The sequence below is a fragment of the Gadus macrocephalus genome, chromosome 12, assembly GCF_031168955.1.
Source record: "Gadus macrocephalus chromosome 12, ASM3116895v1".
Taxonomy (NCBI): Eukaryota; Metazoa; Chordata; class Actinopteri; order Gadiformes; family Gadidae; genus Gadus; species Gadus macrocephalus.
In genome coordinates, this window is record NC_082393.1 from 20,575,598 (window position 1) to 20,597,313 (window position 21,716).

The 21,716-nt window shown below is 46.4% G+C and overlaps 2 protein-coding genes across 2 annotated transcripts in view; one reads left to right on the top strand and one right to left on the bottom strand.

Moving 5' to 3' along the window:
- The window catches only part of LOC132468551 (inactive N-acetylated-alpha-linked acidic dipeptidase-like protein 2), a 139,818-nt gene that overhangs the window by 50,863 nt on the left and 67,239 nt on the right, over positions 1–21,716 (top strand). The window lies entirely within an intron of this gene.
- Positions 14,638–15,536, bottom strand: LOC132469117 (high choriolytic enzyme 1-like). Its single transcript, XM_060067020.1, has one exon. The coding sequence runs from the start codon at positions 15,341–15,343 to the stop codon at positions 14,660–14,662; it is 684 nt and encodes a 227-aa protein (XP_059923003.1). The 5' UTR covers positions 15,344–15,536; the 3' UTR covers positions 14,638–14,659.

Genomic DNA, 21,716 nt, shown 5'->3' on the forward strand with positions numbered 1-21,716 from the left:
ATTTCATTTCAAAATACATGAATTAACAAAAGTACAGGATTCACAACACGATGATGCTAGAGCCTGGAGGTATACTGCTGGGGTCACACACCAAAAAAAACAACTTTGACATGAAGTCGGAATATATTACCATACAAATGCATAGACTAAGGTAAACACTCAAAGAAGTAGACACACTCACACACACACAGACACAAGCATACACACAAACACACACACAAACACACTGCTTTCTCACTTCAGAGATTAGAATACGATTGACGCCTCAGTAACCGAATGAATAAATAATGGATCCTGACGTGTAGAAAATGGAGATTTTAGGAAGTGGGCTCCTCTTGTCAGTGCTCTAAAAGACCTGCCACGTGCAGAAAGTGGCTATCAGACTAGCTGACAACCTGTCACCGTCTCCCGTTAAGGTACCGTGTTTCACCGACACAAAAAACAAAACAAGAGAACCTTAAAACGGGGACTTGAAAGGCTTTGATTATTACACAGGCTGCTACGTTTGTTTCAGCCAATTTGCTCTGACAGGATGTTCAGGGTGTTTTATCACGGGGCTTTGTTCGTTTTCCTTTCCTTTCCTTTTTTACGGGGATCTTTTGTGTCGGACCCGCCCCTTGCATGTGGACTGTACTTACTTAGTGGCCGCCCCCTTCCTAAAGTGCTCCCAGACTATCTCCCTATTGGGTAAGGACGGAAGGACCAGAACCACATTTATTTATTTATCCCATTCATACTTTTTTACTGAACTTGCACATGTGTACACAAAAACAATTGACCTAAAGGGAACATTGAAGCATTATATGTATGGAACTTATATGTATCAGTATTGTAGCGACCCTGGGACTCTCTAAGAGTTTCTGTGTTGTGTTTACGTTAGTCCAGTTGTGTTTTATGTTGTGCCAGTTGGAATGTTTTACTGTCAATCTGTGTGGGTGGCCAATCACAGTGGCAAGAGAGAGGGGCTTTGCGAGAAGATAAAGTGGGCTACGGCGGAACAGTAACCTAGCCTGATCCTACCAGACCATCGTAATTCATTTCATTTGTACAGAAGGTCTGGAACTGCCCAATTGACAAACGTTCACTCACTTGGAGGCGGTTGTCTGTTGAAGTTTTAAAATGATTGGATCTGCCCAGTGCCACTCTGGATCTGCCATAACCAATCGCATAGCGTTTGGTCGTGACGTATGTCATGCGACGGGACCGGCTCCTTCACCGCTAACGGAGCCAGCTGGAAAATCAAACTTTTCCCGAACCCGGTGGGGAAAAGCGCCACAACATCATGGCCACCAACAAAACTCAGCAAAGCTTGTTCTTGCTCCAGCTTTAATTGATCGATATTCGGAAGCGATCCCACAACAGACGGAATAGCTTTTCTCGTATCCTTCTCCATTGTCTTCCTGGTCTTCCTCTGACTACAACTGAAACTGGCGCGGAACCTCGACGTCATCGTTCTCCGCCACTCCCTCTGTTCGCTGATTGGACCGCCAAAAATCTGGCTTCCAAGGAACCCATGTATATGAAACAGACCCAGACCTAGTACTGAAGTGAAATGAAAATTGAGCGGAAGTATGTAGGTGGGCGGTGCCAGGCTAATAGTAACCTGTATGTTCCCCAAATGTAATTGTTTGTTACATACTTCTGACTGGACATGCCTCTGTCAGCGGTGGGATCGCTATAGTATGTAACTGTTTTAGGCAGTTAAGGAACAAAAAGGCCAAAACAGAAACAAATTAACAATCATAAACAACACATCATATCCGTAAAAAAAGTATAATGTTCTTTGTTTGAAATGTTTAGATCCTCAAACCGAAAGGATTTCAATTCACTTTCCTTTTTTCTTCTTATACGCTGTCTCGCTTTCCTAAATGGCGTTATTTTTTTTCGCCTACCCTCCACCACAACAGACACAAGCTGACCGACGGGCTGACAAACACATACACACCACGAGATCAATGTTTTCCTTCTGCTTTGAAGCCAATTGGGATTTCAACCTGTAGGGGGTGATAAATAGGCTGCCAAAAGTGTCTCCGTGGACTACGATCACATAGAAAATCTGTGAAACAATGCTGTTACAACATTCTTGTGATGGTCCCAGCACATAGAAATACATTTGAAAGAAAATAAATCGAGTTGTCAGAAAAAGAAATAACTGTGCTGTGTTGCTTAAAATGTCAAATGTCATTACATTTCGATGCAACATTTCAAGCTGCTGCTGGATGCATGTTTAAGCAGAAACAATGAATATCAAGATAGAAGTATTTACAATGCCAGTGCTGGCAGCCTACGTGTTTAACATTTCTCCTCAGGCAATTAACATCTGTCAATGTACTCACGGCGTGAAAACATGAGCAATGATCTAATTGCAAGAGGATCAGGTAGGTAAACTATGTAAAGTGCTCTTGCATTCATGGAAATAGCGACCCTCACTCTGTTTCTATGCCAGTTTATCCTGGCCACTGTATTGAATTTGATTACATTTGATTAACTTTCTCTGATTGGGCACATATTAAAGATGAATGAATTTTTATACTAAATCGGCCTCATCTTGAAGGAATGGAAAGAAACACGCTCACTATTTCTAGTTTATAAGTGGTTCTGAGGTGTAAAACACAGACACCTCCTCGCTCTCGCACTCCTGCTGAAGAGTTTGTGAACCTTGAGGCCAGATTTATTTGACTGTCTGTGGACCCAGCAGTGGTATATTTGACACTGGAAAGCACCTGCTGAATGGCTGGCTTTGTGCATGCGTGCGTGTGTGCTATGTTTGTGCGTGCCAGGTGCGTGCGTGCGTGCGTGACCTCAGGTGTAAGGTTGCAAATGAAAGTGTATATTGTGTTGTGTTCCTTTTAGACCTTCAGGGTACTTTTATTGTGTGTGCGTGTGCGATCAAACCAGCCACTGGCCCAGCATGGGGAGCCATGGGACAGGGATTTAGCATTGAACTGTTCTGCCGTCCAGCCAAGATGGATGTACACACAGTGTGAGTGGATTAAAGCACCGCCTAGCAAGGAGACATCCTCTGACCTGCCCCGCGGCGTTGTCCTCTATCAGCTCAGCATCTGCATTGTTGATGTGGAAGAGTGAGAGAGTGAGTCATTGCATCCAGGTCAATAATAGAGTTAGAAAGGTGTACTTGGCATTAGCATATCCTGAAAATAGACATGGCTTTTTGCCAATTGCACAAAATAGTACTTTACGGGTGATGTGATGGGCTTGATACTTTCCTGTGTTCACTGACCCGGAGTGAGAACATGTATAGGTCATTAAGGGGCAGACTACTGTATCGTCCTGCTCCATCTGCAATGTTGCTTACTTTTGCTCTGGCACGCTTTAGTTGGTAGTGGAAACAAATCAAGAGTAAAGGTTATACCAGAACAGAATGATGCTTAATAATGTTATTGTTCTGGAAATGGCCGAAACATTAAGCCCAATGTGGGGTAAGCCCAACAACCAATTACTAACTTGCATTTTAGCTGTTTTTAGCAAGATCAGAAATATTATAGATATGATAAATATGTAATGTACAGGCTGATTCAATTTATTTAGTGATGATATTTTTGAATTTGAAACGTTGATGGAGTGATATGTGCCCTTCCCCTAAAAAAAGTTACAAAAGGTACATAACTTAACGTATATGTAATAATAAGCATTTACTAATCATTTAACAAATTGTATAGCAGTAATTTACTTATGGTGTTCATGTTACCTTTTTTAATAAAAATGTAATACTGCCAACCCCTATTCTAATGCTATATAGTAATGCGTATTACAGCATTAAGTTATGTTATTAATGATTAATCATTGTACCTTCATTGAAAAGCATGACAGCGATGGCTTTCTCCATCATAGCAAGGCTTCCAGAACTGTGTGTGTGTGTGTGTGTGTGTGTGTGTGTGTGTGTGTGTGTGTGTGTGTGTGTGTGTGTGTGTGTGTGTGTGTGTGTGTGTGTGTGTGTGTGTGTGTGTGTGTGTGTGTGTGTGTGTGTGTACGATGCAAACGGCCACACAAACATACCAAAGATCTTTGTCACAGGGCGGCTGCGACAGCTGCTGTTTGTTGTTTACAAATAATTGATAACGATAAACAGAAAGTTGAGGGAGAAAGCAAGTGTTTGTCTCTTGTCATTAAAAGTTTCATGAGCTGTCAGGCCATTCAAAACTGGTGCTTTGTCAATGAGTGGCTTCCCGCCTCCACTACCCAGCATCCCTCCAAAGAGGGATAAGGGAACCTTCCCGAGGGAGGGAGGGAGGGAGGGAGGGAGGGAGGGGGAGAGAGAGAGAGAGAGAGAGAGAGAGGGAGAGGGAGAGGGAGAGAGAGAGAGAGAGAGAGAGAGAGAGAGAGAGAGAGAGAGAGAGAGAGAGAGAGAGAGAGAGAGAGAGAGAGAGAGAGAGAGCTTGCCTTCCCAAAAGTAATGGGGGAGGTGTGGGGCATCTTGCATCATCGGTTGGCACATGTCATTATAATGTGCTTTATTTTAATATAGGGCATTTGTTGAATGTGCAATTGCGTCAATTCCCATAGTGTCGTATTGCTATCGCAATTAATTCGCAAAAAAATTAAAGACCCTTTTAAAAAAAAGAAATGAAGACAAATACATGCAGTAGCTTTGCTAGCAATTTGTACCGTTCAGTGACTACAGTGTCAAAGTGGACAGCCACAGTGTCCCTAGGGTTTGACTTAAGTGTCAGGATACAACCATCATGGAGATCATGTGTGTGAGTGAAACACTCTTGATGCAGCACTGAACAAACAGTCTCCCATGAAACAAAAGAGAGAGTGAGTCCATTCCCCAACCGCCAACCTGACCCCATTTCTCATATCCTCTCGCCCACTTCTGGGATGTTTACCTTTCCAGTGCATTCGGCGGACACAATTCCTGGCCCAGTTGTTGAGTTCTAGATCGACCTTTATCTCTCCTTTGGTGCATGATTTTGTTGTGAAAATCCATACATTTACACACAAACCCTTTTTTCTACGGCAGGGCAATGAAACTTTACACCCACTTTTATGATATAAAATGTAAAGAAGTAGGGCGTGTGTGTGTGTGTGTGTGTGTGTGTGTGTGTGTGTGTGTGTGTGTGTGTGTGTGTGTGTGTGTGTGTGTGTGTGTGTGTGTGTGTGTGTGTGTGTGTGTGTGTTGTTGGTCAATTCGTCAAACATCATTGCCAACACATTAGAGTGAGTGAGTAGAAATCCTGGGAAACCGTTTCCTGGTATTGCTGCAGTCCTTAGTATTCCCCCTGAATCTGAAGCTTGACCTTTGGACCTGATGATCCCCTCCAGTACGCCTGGAAGGAGTTGTCCAAGGAACGCTGTGAGAGGTGTGATGGTCCGGTAAGTAGACCCTAGCCCCTGGCTCCCTATGCTAGAAGTAAAGGGGCCCCGTGCTCGGTATTGCAGTCCACAGATTTGCCCCTCTCGATATTGACGTGTTAGATTTGACCCAAACCAAGTAACAAGGCCCTGACGTGGGGAGACCCTCTGGTCCCTCGGCCTGGCTCCAGGGATGGGCGACCCCGATCAGCCAAGGGTAAACAGTGTTGACTGTTGCACCTGTGGTAGGATGCCACCACGGACAGGCCTTGTTGGCAGACCCTAGCAGGAGCATATTGCTCTAATTTTCTAGTGACTCACTGGCACCGCCGCCATGCGAGGGCCTAGGTCCAGGAAAGGAGCCCTGTTGAGTTTGTCTTCTCTCTTTTTTTCTTTAAATCTTTGCTAAGACAAATGTAGTTTCCTCTCCATCACCCCCCCCCCCCCCCCCCACACACACACACACACACACTTACACACAGCCCTCTTTATCAGTTCTTGTCTGGACCACTGCTATTCAGCAGCACGCAAGTGTGTGTGTGTATTTACACTTTTAATAATTCAGTCGGATGGATGCGAAGGACGTGAGTGATGAGTGAACAATGCACTCGCACTTGCACTCCTGTGATGGCCAGCAGCAGGCTGCGGAGATGCTTTGCACAGTACTCCTCTGAAGAGGCCTGCTCTCTAGAGCTGAGGGAAGAATAAAAACAGACAGCCATTGAAAATGGATGGCACACCAGCTGAGAAAGCAGTGTTTTTCACAGTGCATTGAAACCAAGCCTCTCAGAGTGGCTCTGCATGTACAACCGCCAGAAAAATATCTTTTCCATCCACCTCACTATTTTATTTTCATAAACAACCTGCCAAAGTGTGCCTTTGGTCAATTTCCCATTTCCATCATCGCACCTTTTTCCCTATTTACCCTTTCTGTATGGTACGATGACCCATTAGTAACAATCAGTATTTTTGAAGGGCAGCCGTGATCAAGGAGGAGCTAGCAAGGAGTGGCTGTCAACCGATATGTGTCATATGTTATAGTGGAGAACTCATTCCCTGTTCCCGACTTTAACAATGTCTGTGTCCTCCGAGAGGTGAGACTAAATGAGGGACACGCGCCTCTGGATGTTTCATGGTTTCTTTGGTGTGTGTGTGCGCACCCCTGTGTGTGCCTGCCTGTGTGTGTGTCCGTGTGTGCCTGTTTAAGGCACAAAGAGGGATAGCGTGTGTCCTCTAGTGACAGTCAATGACATTGTGTGTGTCAAATTAATATATTGCTACATATGTTTTATCAGGGGATAGTGTATGTCAGTGTGTGTGTTTTACTTCACATTTGTGGGCCACTGCCTCATAACCGATGGTCTTTAAAAAGATCCAAGTCTACATTAGGTTCACGATCTATACCTTATTTAAAAAAAAAAAATGTGATATGTTCTGGACATATCACATATTTAATTAGGACATTATTTTTCTAGATGTGTGGGTCTATGAGGTTCTTGGGTAAAGCTTCAGTGCTCAGCTGCCTCAAACCTTTCCTCTGATCCCTCTTGAATGTTGTTTCTTCCCTGGTGCTATTTTAACTTGGTTTCTACATTTGATGAGTTTATTTCCTATCTGACTCCCACCCACATTTCTTCCCCCGTCTTCACGTCTCATCTTTTTTAAACAAATGTGATTGCAGGCTTATCTCCCCCAAACACCTGTTTAGTACCTGTGCAGAACCCCTGCCATTGATGATGGACACAGTGCTGCATAAACAGATGTCAATTTGCTCCCTCTACACTTTCATATTTATTTTTCTTTCTATTTAGCTGAATATGAAATTATTCTATTATTTACACTGGAATTATGGAATAATGTTATTAATATTATTGTAAAAAATAACTGTAATAATGAATTGTTTTATTATGGGCTATCACTTATTCCGTGTAATCAGGAATTAAATATTTTGAATAGCATGTTAAATGTAAAAAGGAAAAACTAGGTATGAAATCAGCAGCAGCAAATCCAGCAATAAAAATAAAACACATTTGTTGGTACAATTGGCAAGTTAGCCTAGTGACTGAGAAAATAAAATTACAGAATTCCTTAATGACTTCAAGGTGCAGTGTGTATAATTAAGTGCCATTCAGCTCAACGGACTTGGCAGAAATCGAGTATAATATTGATAGGTATGTTTTAATTAGTGTATAATCCTATGAAAATAAGAATTGTTGGGTTTTCCTTCATTTTGAATGAGCCTTTATATCTAATAGGTAGCGTTGCCTCTTTTGCAGTGCCATGTTTCTACAGTAGCCCAGAACTAGGGATGTCGACGGCTAACCGTTAATCGGCTTACCGCAGAGAATATTTTTGACCGGTTACCGATGTTGGTCTATCAGTTAATTTCCATATACGTGTTGTTTATAAACGGCTTCGCAAGCTAGCAGTCTGAGGTAAAAAAGCGTGCTAAACAAAGCTTGGTGCTGGACCATTTCCTCTATATAAGTGACAAAATCAAATGTAAATTGTGTGATGCTTCAGTTTAGTAGTACTAGAAATATGCTGCAGTGAATTCCAGACACTGCTGAAATTTGAGCACTGCTGCTTAAAATCCCAGATGAGCTGGGAGGAGAGAGAAAGGAGAGGAGGGGAGAGAGAGGAGAGCGAGGAGAGGAGGGGAGACGGGTGCTTCATATCCCTTTGTGCTTCTTGCGCAACCGTCGCTTTGGATAAAAACGTCTGCCACCACTGTTATATGCAGGTCAATTTATTTTTACTTGTGAGTAGAGAAGAAATGTTGTGCTTACCTGGCAACCTCAACGGAACAATTTAGCATAGAGCAAACATCAACAATAAAATCGGTCATGAATTCCGATTAATCAAAATAATATTTTGCCCCAGGAGATCCAGAGATCCAGCCAGAAATGCTAAAGGCTCTGGGTGTTGAGGGGCTGTCATGGTTGACACGCCTATTCAACATCGCGTGGGAGTCGGGTACAGTGCCAAAGGAGTGGCAAACCGGGGTGGTGGTTCCCCTGTTCAAAAAGGGGGACCAGAGAGTGTGTGCCAATTACCGGGGTATCACACTTCTCAGCCTCCCTGGTAAAGTCTACTCCAAGGTGCTGGAAAGGAGGGTTCGGCCGATCGTCGAACCTCAGATTGAAGAGGAACAATGCGGTTTTCGCCCCGGACGTGGAACTACGGACCAGCTCTTCACTCTCGCAAGGATCCTGGAGGGGGCCTGGGAGTATGCCCATCCGGTCTACATGTGTTTTGTGGATCTGGAGAAGGCGTATGACCGGGTCCCCCGGGAGAAACTGTGGGAGGTGCTGCGGGAGTATGGGGTAAGGGGGTCTATCCTCAGGGCCATCCAATCTTTGTACTCCCAAAGCGAGAGCTGTGTTCGTGTTCTCGGCAGCCAGTCAGTTTCTTTCTCAGTGGGTGCTGGTCTCCGCCAGGGCTGCGCCTTGTCACCAATCCTGTTTGTGATATACATGGACAGGATATCGAGGCGTAGTCGTGGTGGGGAGGGGTTGCAGTTCGGTGGTCTGAGGATCCCGTCACTGCTTTTTGCAGATGATGTGGTCCTCATTGGATCATCGGCCTGTGACCTTCAGCACTCACTGGATCGGCTGGCGGCCGAGTGTGAATCGGCTGGGATGAGGATCAGCACCGCTAAATCTGAGGCCATGACTCTTAGCAGGAAACCGGTGGATTGCTTACTCCGGGTAGGAAATTAGTCCTTAGCCCAAGTGAAGGAGTTCAAGTACCTCGGGGTCTTGTTCGCGAGTGAGGGTACTATGGAGCGTGAGATTGGCCGGAGAATCGGAGCAGCGGGGGCGGTATTGCGTTCGCTTTACCGCACCGTTGTAACGAAAAGAGAGCTGAGCCGCAAGGCAAAGCTCTCGATCTACCGGTCGATCTTCGTTCCTATCCTCACCTATGGTCATGAGGGCTGGGTGATGACCGAAAGGACGAGATCGCGGGTGCAAGCGGCCGAGATGAGTTTTCTCAGAAGGGTGGCTGGCGTCTCCCTTAGGGATAGGGTGAGAAGCTCAGCCATCCGTGAGGAACTCGGATTAGAGCCGCTGCTCCTTTACTTAGAAAGGAGTCAGCTGAGGTGGTTCGGGCATCTGGTAAGGATGCCCACTGGGCGCCTTCCTTGGGAGGTGTTTCAGGCACGTCCAGTGGGGAGGAGACCTCGGGGAAGACCCAGGACTAGGTGGAGAGATTATATCTCAACACTGGCCTGGGAACGCCTCGGGATCCCCCCGTCAGAGCTGGTCAATGTGGCCCGGGAAAGGGAAGTCTGGGGCCCCCTGCTTGAGCTGCTCCCCCCGCGACCCGACCCCGGATAAGCGGATGACGATGAGGATGAGGGAAATAATATTTCACCAATCAGAAAACAGTCCTGCAACTTTAATCCTTATAATGACAAGTAAGCTAGTCTGCAATTTTCCCTGTTCACAAATGTACTGTATGTATATTTGTGCACGAACCACATAAATAAATCGTGAATTTTCTTTCCTCCAAAATGTGTTAGTTAAAATCAAAGCCAAAATTAAACAAATCCCTACCAAGAAAAGACAAACGGTCAAGAGTGAACAAGTTTATCATTAAGAAATTGTGTATTACTTGTACTTTAATTACTTGTCAGCTATGATCTTTAGTTTTAAAGATGAGTAAATATCATATATAAATCTATCAAGGACGTCATCCCTTCATATTTTGGTACTTGATGCTTTTATAGACATAAACATCCTTTTGGAAGCGCAAACTGGCACCTTAAAGACCATTACAGGCCTGAGTGGGAAGAATTCCTCTGGCCCGGTTTGCCTTTAAGTTTTACTGTTACTATGTTCCAATAGCTTGTTGTTAGTTTGTCCTTCTTTGTTTGTTGAACCAGTTCTTTGTCCCCAACTGCTGAATCCACTCCTTGAGCTTTCTGATTAGAATCTGCCTAGTCCTTTCCGTTTTGTTTCCATCAGAATTTTTGTCCTGATTTGTTAGTACTCTTTCCCAATTTTATGGATTCCATCTAAAATCTGGATTCCGACTAAACATTTGCTGGTGCCACTCCAGTCTAGATAGTTATCTTGAAGTCTGTGCGATAAGAAGCACAACATCATCTTGTGGTGGACATGATAAAAGGTCAATTTCATCAAAAATGTGTAGATAAAGCTGTTCGACAAGTGTTGATGAACTTCATGTTGATAATCACACCATCAATCACTAATATAAAAAACTAAACTGAAAAAAGTGGTCCGAGGCCAGTAACGCGTTACTAAGTAGCGCGTTGCTGGCATCACTGATTTTAACAGGGGGGCACATGCATATTAAGAAAACAGGTAGATAACGATAATGTATTGTGGTAACCGTGGGTCCGTCGTGCCCCGCCTCCACCCAATCAGTACACGTCTCTGTTGCGACCCGTGGCATGGGGTATGTGTCAAATTACGAGACCTCGTTCAGTCTCCTAAAGTCATTAAAAAATCTCAAAGAACCGTCTGGCTTCGGGACCAGGACCACTGGGCTGGACCAGGCGCTGTGGGATTCCTCGATCACTCGGAGCTGGAGCATCTTTGCGACCTCCGCCCGTATGGCGACCCGACGGGCCTCTGGAACCCGTTATGGTGGTACGCACACCGTGACGCCTGCCGCCGTTCTGATGTCATGTTGAGCGACCGTTGTTCTCCCGGGTATCTCCGAGAACACGTCCTGGTGCTGCAGCACAACTTCGGTGGGGTCCTGTTTCTGGGCGGGGCTGAGGTCGTCTCATATCGGGACCTCCGGCACCCCTTGCCGGGCGACAAGGACCAAGGGAGCCGGAACTGGTAGGGTTGTCCTGGCCTTCCACTGTTTGAGGAGGTTAACATGGTACAGATGGGTGGGTTTACGCCTCCCCGGCTGCCGCACCCGGTAGTTCACCTCCCCCACGTGGTGGACCACCTCATATCGTCCCTGCCACTTGGCAAGGAACTTGCATTTGGCGGTTGGAATGAGGACCAGAACCCGCTCACCCGGTCGGAAGAGGCGCAGCTGGGCCCCGCGGTTGTAGGTCCGAGCCTGGGCCTGCTGTGCCTTTTGAAGGAGTTCCCGGACTATGAGCCACACCTGAGCCATTTTCTCCCGTACCTGTTCGACGTGGTCCACCAGGGTACGATGGGGGGAGGGTCGGCTCTCCAACTCCTCTTTAGCCAGGTCCAGGAGTCCCCTTGGCCGCCGTCCATATAGTAGTTCAAATGAGGAGAACCCTGTGGAGGCCTGGGGTACCTTGCGAACGGCGAAGAGGACATTGGGGAGGAGCTGGTCCCAGTTTTTTTCCGTCCGTCTCCATGGCCATCCTCAGCATCTGCTTAAGGGTTTTGTTGAACCTTTCAACAAGCCCGTCCGTCTGGGGGTGATATACCGATGTCCTCAGCTGCTTCACCTGTAGGAGACTAAGCAGTTCCTTTAACACTCATGACCCCTGGTCCGTTAAAATGTCCCATGCTAGGCCCAACCGACTAAAAAGCAGCATTAGCTCCCGGGCTACTGCCTTAGCGGTTGCGGCGGGGAAGGGCTTCCGGGTAGCGGGTGGCATAGTCCACCATGACTACTATATATCGATGGCCCCGGCTGGTCTTCGGGAGAGGCCCCACAATGTCTAGTGCCAGCCGGTCAAAGGGTACCTCTAGAATGGGCATCAGTATCAACGGACTTCGGGTCGAGGGACACTCCGGACACGTCTGGCAGTACTCGGTAACATAATTTTTTATCCCGGGCCAGTGGAACCTGTCTAGGATCTGATCCCTAGTTTTGTCCATGCCTAGGTGGGCTCCTAAGACATGCGTATGGGCCATGAAGAGGACCTTACTGATATACGGCCGAGGCACCACCAACTGTTCTGTTATAACCTCCCCCCCTCTCTGCTACCCGATAAAGAAGGCCTGTCCTGGTGCAGAAATGTGGGTGAGGTAGGGTACTCACCGAGTCCCTGGCCTGACCGTCATGGGAGAGGACGTGGCTCCAGGTGTGTTTCAGGGTGTCGTCCTGCAGTTGGGCGGTGGTGAACTGTCTGGGCCGGTCTGACCCCCTCCCGGTTGGGGGAAAGTCTGAGAGATCCGTGAGGGGACGACTCTCTGCCTCCCCTAGGACGGCAGACTGTTCCAATGCTGTCACGGTGTCGGTGGTCCCTGATGGGTCCAGCCCGGGAGTCTCGCTGGTCTGGGGGGCTGGTGTGCGGTGGGGTGGGGTCATCTCTCCCAGTAACGTCTCCCTCTCCAGATGTCTCTCCTGGGGAGGAGTGGGGTGTCCGGGCTCCGAAGGTGTGTTGGACCGGTGGTCTGCGTCGCCTCGGCTGCGGTCGGGGCGGTCTGGGTCCTGGTTCTGCGTTCCACAGCCGGTGGAAGATGGGGAAGTCTCTCCCAATTAGTAGGGGCACTGGGAGATTGGGTACGATCCCGGCCCGTACTGTGAAGGCCCCTCTGGGGGTCCGCACGACCACATGGCACATGGCATAAGTGCGGGTGTCCCAACGTACGCAGGTGACTTCCTTGGGTTCCCCCGCCCTTCCGATGGCTAGGTCAGGCCGCAGGAGGTTGACGATACTCCCCGTGTCAATGAGGGCCTGGTCGCCAACCCGAGCCGGGAGGTTCGGGGCTCCGGCCTCCTGATGCGCCCAACAGGTCGCCTGCGAAGGCCGAGGGCATAGACACGTCCCTGTTCTCCGGGCACTGTCGAGCGAGGTGTCCTGTCTGACCACAGTTATAACATCGCCATTCCTCTCTCGCTTCCGGTGGATGGGTCTGTGGTCTCGGCGGAGCTATCCGTCTGATGGTTCCAGTCCCCGTCGGTCCCTACGGGTCTCGATCGGCCGGGGCTGTGGCCGGACGACGCTGCTCAGCTCTCGGGCAACCTGCCAGTTCTCCAACTGGTGGATCAGCTCATCCATCGTGTTCAGGTGGTTGGTGGCGAGGGTTCTCTGGGCGTCCGGTGGAAGCTGGCGGATGGTGTTATCCAGTAACACCCGATCGAGAGCGCTGGGGCCGTCATCTCCAGTCAGCCATCTTCTAATGAGTCGAGCGTGCTGAGTGATCTGGGACCTCACGGTGCCCTTGGGGTCGAACCGCCAGTCGTGGAAGCGTTGGACCCGGGCAGCAAGGCTATGACCATAGTACGCCCGAACCGCCTGCTTGAGGATCCGGTACTGGCTTGCCTGTTCTGGGGTTAAGTCCTGACTTGCCTGCTGGGCGGGTCCAGTGAGGAAGAGGGCCAAAATGTGGGCCCGCTCGTCCTCCGGCCATTCTTCTCTTCGGGCCGTCAGCTCAAAAAAGGTATGCCTCCACATCGTCCTCGGATCCTAACTTGGTGAGGCAGCTGGTGGGCGCCGAGATCGGAGAGGCCGCCGTTGTGCGCATTTCAAGCATGGACATATTATAAAATGGACAACGGATTCCAAAAATTCATTCCTATGTAAACTGCTCAATGGCGCAGGGCAACATCAAGGAGAGATATGCTTCCGCATCTTGGGAGCCTAGCCACGCCCTACTTCATGACGTACCGGATGCAGAAACCAGCAAAACAAACCAGCGCAAGCCCGGTACGGTCCCCCCCCCTCCCCCGTCAAACAACTGAGCGCAAGGCCGGTACGGTCTTCTCTCCCCCCCCCCCTCCTCAACAACTTCAAGAGACCCCCACAAAGATGGAATCATAACTCGAACCCTGCATGGAAGTATAGTACAGGCTGGAGGATCAGTAAGGGGGGATGATTGGGTCACTTGGGGAGTGGCGGTGATAACTAGCATCATTCACGTGATGCGTCTTAGAATTAAGCAATCATTTTGTTACATGGAGGGCGAATGGAGACATCTCCTATTCTGGAGGATGCAAGTGGTTTTAGCAGTTGTAATAGAGGAGGCAACAATTGTTGTAGTCGTGTAATCGAGTTCAATGCTTCTTAGCATAAAGGTCATGAACAGTATCCTAGTCATCTACAAGCCATATGCTTTCTAAATTGGTTTGGCTCTATCCCTTTTGAATGAATTAGCATGCAGATACCTTTTTAAAACAATGGTTACAATATTCATGTTTTTCTTACAAGTAGTATGTATTTAGAATCTCATGATCATCTTGTAGACTGATTATAAGCACAACATCATCTTGTGGTGGACATGATGATAGGTCCATTTCATTAAAGATGTGTAAATAAAGCTGTTCAAACATGAGGTGTTGATATAAATTGAGGTTCAGGTTGATAATAACTCTAAATAAAATAAAAATTGACAACCATACAAATTAATTGCAGTGAAGCAATATTTTTAATGGCATATCTGGAGAACATTGTTTTGAGAAAATATTTGCAGACAACTGGTTGTTGGTCTTAGCAACGATAGAGTCGGTTGATCCTTTGGAAGTCATTCCGGGTCATTCCCTTTCTCTGGCCGATCTGAACTCTGGAGTTTGGGATGGGGGTGATGCTGTCTCGTCCATTTATGGAAAAGGCTGTTCTGCCGTAGTGCATGATGGAGGTGTAATCGTAGGGGGTGTTCAGGTTGTTGGTGTTCTGCCTCTCGAAGTTGTAGGCATTGCTTGGATTAATGTTCTTCCAGTTTATCTTGACATACTGGTCACGGTCACTCCTGGTCTGCTCGTGGTTGAAGCCCAGAGCGTGGTTCACCTCATGCTGCATGATGCCGTAGGACATGCACCCCGATCTCCTGAGAGAGAGTACCTGCATGCCTCCTGTCCTGCCCAGAGAGGAGTAGCATCCACCTCTGCTCTGAATGCTGATGTGGTCGTACTGGTTCCGGCGGGGAACAAAGCGGATGCAGGTGCTCTGGTGGAAGGACTGCAATGCGTTCACAATTCTTGACGTCTCCGCAGAGGTGTAGGCGCTGCTCACTGTGTAGGGAATGGTCACAAGGCCATTTGAGGACTTTTTCCACAGGCAGTTGTTTCTAAAACACTTCATGGCGTTTCTGGTTGTTGGGAGAAGCAAGTCACCCTCCAGCAAAAGCTCACTGGAGCCGTTGTTTGAGATCAGAATCCTGGTGCTGATATCCATGTCCTCATTGTCTTCTAGGACATCAGCCACACTTTGTTCTCCCACCAGAGGTTGAGCTTGTTAGAGGCCTAGCAAGAGCAGGAGGAGGCTGAGACAGGTCTTCATCTTCTGGGTCTCTCCGTTTGTTTCTAGGCACTGGCACTGGAGCTTCTCTGGATGTCTACAATGGAGAGTCTCCTTGAGGTTGGTTTTGAGGGTTGACGGGCCAGAGCTTTTATAGTGTCCTCTGCGGGTGTGTCTGTTGGAGAATTTAGGGTTGTGGTGCAGAATATAAAGACTAAATAAACCTTTTAAGGGTGGACTCAAGCAACCATCCTACCTTTTCAACACTGTCTGTTATTCAAAGGCTTTGTGAGGAGGGGAGGGACTTAACTGAGTCAATGTTCACGCACACTAACACTAACGTCTTTCTTTACTGACTTGATATCCCTATACATTTAAGGTGTGCTTTTCTACTTTTATACATTGAGGGACAAACCCAAGTGTTTGGTGCTGAATTAGCATTTCCAACTGATGCACTCAAACAGCAATAATTCTTGTTGGATAATTATGCAATACATGCTTTATTTTGTAACAGATGCATATTTTCAAGCACAACTATTTTACTTAGTCAATGCCCTGATTAAATAAAAGTCTTGTCATTTGTTTTTTTCTCAGAAGTAGGATTGATGAAGCAGTGCTTTAAAGCTAGGGTATGGAATTCATTTTTGGAACTTTTATTTGAAAAATTTGTTTAAATTCTACTTGGCATTCAATTGTTCGAATTTTGTGAATAAATGTAAAAGATCAGGGGTCTCATTTATAAAACTGTGTGTAAGATTGTTACTAAAAGTGTACGTACGCCCAAAAGCCAAGTTTTGCGTGCCCCCAAAAAATGTCAGACTCATAAAACCCTTCGTACGCACACCTCTAAGCAATCTTTGCTTCATAAATCACAGAGTGCCTACAAGTGTGCGCAGCTGAATCAGCTTCACGTTCCGCCCTGTACATGCCCCTTTTTAACCATAAATGGTCAATGCAAACGACCTCATGAATGTGATCTGCATATAAAACAGACAGAAAATGTCTTGCCGGAAACAATGGCAGAAGGACTGAGAAAAGCAATAAAGTGAAATTTCACGGAGGTTGAAGTGGAGACACGTGTGGGTGAGGTGGAGGCCCAAAAAGTAGTTTTGTTCGGCGGTCACGGGATTGGGATCACTAACAACAAAAAGCAGATTTAGAGGCAACATGTTGCTGCAGCAGTGAACTCTGTCAGTGGCACGCAGCGCACAGTCCCAGAATTAAAAAAGAAGTGGTCTGACATAAAGGTACATATTTTTATGTACCAATAAATCGTTATGGCCCCTGAAGACCCTCTCCATCCGAATCCTGCCATTTGCATGGTCCTCCAGCAGTGCCATTGTGCAGCATTACGCACGGGGCTCACTGCTGTATTTATAGGGTTACGGTAATAAGACTGACCGAGAACACCTTAGATAATCAGTTTGTAATCACCCACGTAAAATGTTCTTGAACGTAACCCCTTTTTAATGCCTGATTTGTCATGAAAAGCATCAAGAGGAACGGACAATAATATAACGATTTTCCACACTTGGGATTTAATTGACATTTGATTATGTGTTTTCAGTGTCACATAAAAATATTATGTTTTCGACACATGTTGGACAGATGTTTTATTCCATGCAGTCGCGTCGTCAGTGGACAGTATGGAGTGACGGGATTAAATATAGAGAATTTTTTTCATTTAGATTCTAGGGAGATGTTTCTTGAGTTATAACGCAGTTGACTTAAATTATTCTGATTACATAGATTTAACGCATGATACGGGTTGAAATTAACTTCATGAAGGGTGATGATAAAACATAATCTTTCTTCTCACTCTACATTTCTCCTGTCTGACTTCAGTTCACCACCACACCGTCTGTGTCGCCAATTCTCCTTTTCCTCCAAACCATGCGTACGCATGGGTCAGAGTTTTCTTAGGGCTGCGCACATTCTACCATCAAGTTAGTTTTTATAGATCACGACCTTGGCGTGGAAAGTCAAGTACGCAACTTTCAGCCCCGTTTTGTGCGTACGCAACGGTTATAAATGAGACCCCAGGAACCTTTAGCTTTCGCAGGTTTGCAATAAGCTGTTCCAATTTGGCGCGGGATAGTTATGGCTTTCCTGTCTGTTTACCTAACTTCTCTGCTACCTGCGCGCACCCTTGCCCGTATACTCATTGTACATGACCGGTGTCTCTCAAATCCCCAGGCAGTAGGCTTGGGCGGTATCCATTTTCACGTCTACCTAACATTGTACCGGGGTATATGGTTGTGGGGGGACGTACGGCGTCTGGCCTGCAGGGGGAGTATGGGCATGTTGGGAGCACACCGGATCGGCTGGGTGGATTGGGTCTGATTGCGGACACCTGCTCGCAATCAGACCAATCAGGGAGTGTGTATTTACGTGCCTGCTTTATCTTATAGTGAGAAGTAGGAATGAGTCGGTCGCGACCGATTCGTTCACAACGAACGAATCCCGAAGGTGAACGACCAGAACTGGTTCCCCAAATACAAGAGAACTGGTTCTTTGATTCTTTTTTTTTAACATAAAACAAAAATATGGTCACGTAAATAAAATATACAAACGAACAGAGCTTCGTCTCCCCGCGATCTTATATTGATTGAGTCTACAACGTTCTCAAAGATTCAGCCAATGAGAGGTAGCAATGGTGTTGCCATGGCACCTGGGTAAACAAATGACAAGGTTGTACCGTTGAATTTGCGCGCTTTCTCTGTCTGACGTATCTTGGGTCATGCCATTCGACGTGGGGCCACTCATATATCCCCCTACATTTCCGAAAATAGACTTGCCCTCCATCTGTTTATTTGATAAACGCATTTCCCAATCCCAGGAGTCTTTGCTCCATTCTACGTAAATTCAACAACAAACAAAGAAATTAAACTGCAGATCGTATGTTTTATTTATGACCATGAAAGTTCTGTAATGCCTGAATAATGTAGAATTAAATGTAAAGTAAAAAAAAGTATAAATATAAAACCATGAATGACATATGGCGCGTTTCCACTGCAGGGTGCGGAACGGATCGGATCGCAAAGGTGCGGATCGGGTCGCGTTTCCACCGCCAAAAGTGGGCGTGACCCGGACTTAGCCGTACCCGTTTTGGCCAGTTTTGACCTCGTTTTCAGGACTCCTCCGTTGGGGTACTGAAAACGAGACGAGACGCCTGAAAGGGTCCCGGGAAATTCTAACTACACACCCCCTCCGTTGATTGGTCGACAGAATCATCACTTCCGGGTGACGCGGGGATAAAAACAAACAAACAGTAGCCTCGAGGTATTATTCTTTACAATTAAAATGTCGCGTAAAACGCTTGCTTGGGCGAACAAGGAGGTGGAGACGTTCGTCTGCATTCTTGGGGAGGAAGACGTTGTTTATGATGTTTACATAGCTGCCGCGGCGATCGACATCCGGCCTACCACAAAGGGTACTGTCGGCAGTGGAAACGCAACCTCGGAACTGAGCTGGGCTATACCGCCCCCTCCCTACCGCACCTTTGCGATCCGATCCGTTCCGCACCCTGCAGTGGAAACGCGGCAATATAGAGAGTAAGCAGGTGGTATAAATATTGGTGGGACGTTTGGCTATACAAAATACTATATCTTGTGGATTTTCACGGAGGGTAGAGCTTAGAAGTTGTTTCAATTATGCTCAGGGCCGTCTTGCGGGGGGGGGGCAGACAACCGTGACATTCCCTGTCAAATGACGTAATCTGACGAAACGAACAAATCAAAACGAACGAATCAACCGAAGGAATCGTTAAAGTGAACTGAACTGAAAGAACTGATTCCCGGAAAAGAATCGTTTTGCCCATCCCTAGTGAGAAGGGATCGGGAGCAGAGACGAAGGACTGGAGCACATTAACTACTTTGTGAGAAAGTCTCTTGAAACGCTCCGTGTGACCGCGGTGGGGGGTTTATAATTTCTGGACTGTCGTAATTCATGCAAATAAAAGACTTGCTTGTGCTTCCAAGCAACCCCAGTGTCCATTCACTCATTGAACCTGTTACAACGGTATATCAAGGTATTTGTATAATTGTTTTAAAATAATAATAATGAACAGCCAAGGCAGAGTTTCTGGTGACAGATGTCATTGTAGCATACATTATGACATTGTCCTGCCTACACTGCTGTGTGGCAAAAATTCTGTTTGGCAACTTCGTAAATTCTTGCCCGGTTAAATTCCTTACATGGCCTATAGAATAATGAATAGATAAGCGCTCCTCCGTGGATTCGGTATTAATCTCAACGAGTAGAACCGAATTGAGCACTTGTGTTCTTTCGATACAGCAATTGTTTTCACCAATGGAGACAGATAGGAGGTAAGGGTGTATTCACACCAGGAAGGTTTCTTATTGGTTTGGCGCCGTTCATTTTCACATTGCATTTTCGCAACAGTCCCACAATTTGTCAACAGTCCCAGATGTGGGCAAAAAATGTTAAATCCCTTAAATCCATCCGGAAAAAGAATACTGGGGCGGGGTAAAGCGTTTAAGAAAAAAAGGGGAAGAAAGCGCTGGTGAAAGTAAACAATCATGGATATCTAGCGTGATATACATTGATCTGCGGACCGGTCGAACTCCTTCTCCCTCATCCTGGGACTGAATGTGCTGAATGCATCGGCATTTTTATTTTTGTTTTCCAACATACTTTTTACGTGGGCATCTGCCCAAATATCGAATAGACACTCCGTCTCCTCTTTGCTCCATGTTGAGCCAGGACTCATTTTCAACCAAAGGTCTGACAATGTGCTGCTAATCTTGGAGTTACCGCTAACCAAACAATATTTCCCATGATGCGCTCTGCTAAGCAAGAGCCTATTACATTCTAAGAGGCTTTTCATTTTTAGAACTGGCTAAGACCAAGGTGCGGTCGCTTTCAAACCTCAAGCAAACCACACTAGGGATATTTTAGAAGCGAACCGAGACAACCTCTCCGGCTGGGTCTCGGAACGGTTGTTTGGTCCGCTCCCGATTTCAATGATTTTTAAGAACAACAGCCAAAAAAAGGTCTGCACCCGGGATTTTTTGGGTTTAGTTCGAACCAAACAAGGCAGTTGTGAAAACGCGCTAAGTCTAAGCTATATTATAAACAGTCAATGTGCGTTACACAGGTGTGGTGGTGGTTGATGGTTGGTTCAAGCAGCCTCAACTAGCCCGAGTCAGGCTTATTGAACTCTGGGGCTGGGTTAGGCTGCACACCTGTCGTGTAATGCAGTATTACGGCACACAGGTTAAACCAGCCTTCATACACACATTCTAAGAGGCTTTTCATTTTTAGAACTGGCTAAGACCAAGGTGCGGTCGCTTTCACTGGGTCTAAATGATATTAAAAAAAAAATGGAATTGCAGTAAGTATGGGTACAGGATGAAGGATCAGTAAGGGGGGATGATTTGGGGCACTTGGGGAGTGGCGGTGATAAGTAGCCGTTGTTTGAGATCAGAATCCTGGTGCTGATATCCATGTCCTCATTGTCTTCTAGGATATCATCTACACTTTCTTCCCCCACCAGAGGTTGAGCCTGAGAGAGGTCTCCCTCCAGCAGGATCTCACTGGAGTCAATGTTTGAGATCAGATTCAGAATCTCTGTGCTGATATCCATGTCCTCATGGTCTTCTAGGACATCAGCCATACTTTCTTTACCCACCAGAGGCTGAGCTTGGCAGAGGCTCAGTAAGAGCAGGAGGAGGCTGTGACAGGTCTTCATCTTCTGGATGTCTGTGGTTGTTTCTAGACACTGAAAACTGAGCTTCTCTGGATGTCTACAACGAAGAGACTTGTTGAGGTTTGTTCTCAGTCTGATAGGACCAGAGCTTTTATATTGTCCTCTCCAGGTGTGTCTGTTGGAGGATTAAGGGTTGTGGTGCAGAATCTTGGGATTAAATAAACCTTTTAATGGTGGACTCAAGCGACCATCCTACATGTTCAACACTGTTTGTTATTTCAAGGCTTTGAGTGGCGGGATGGGACTTTACTGAGTCAATGTTAACGCAAGAAAAATAAATATAAGAAATTAACTAAAATAGCATTTTAATAGCATTTTTCTAACTTCGATAATGCAGAATTCTACGCCGCACACTGACATTAACGTATATCTTCACCGACTTGATATCACTATCCTAACTAAAGGTGTGCTTTTCTACTTTTATACACTGAGGGACAAATACAAGTGTTGGTTACAGAATTAGGACTTCCAAATGATGAACTTGACTTTCAAACAGCATTAAATCTTGCTGGACATTTATGAAATGCATGCTTTATTCTGTTGGATGAAACATTATGTGAGCAACACATGCACATTATA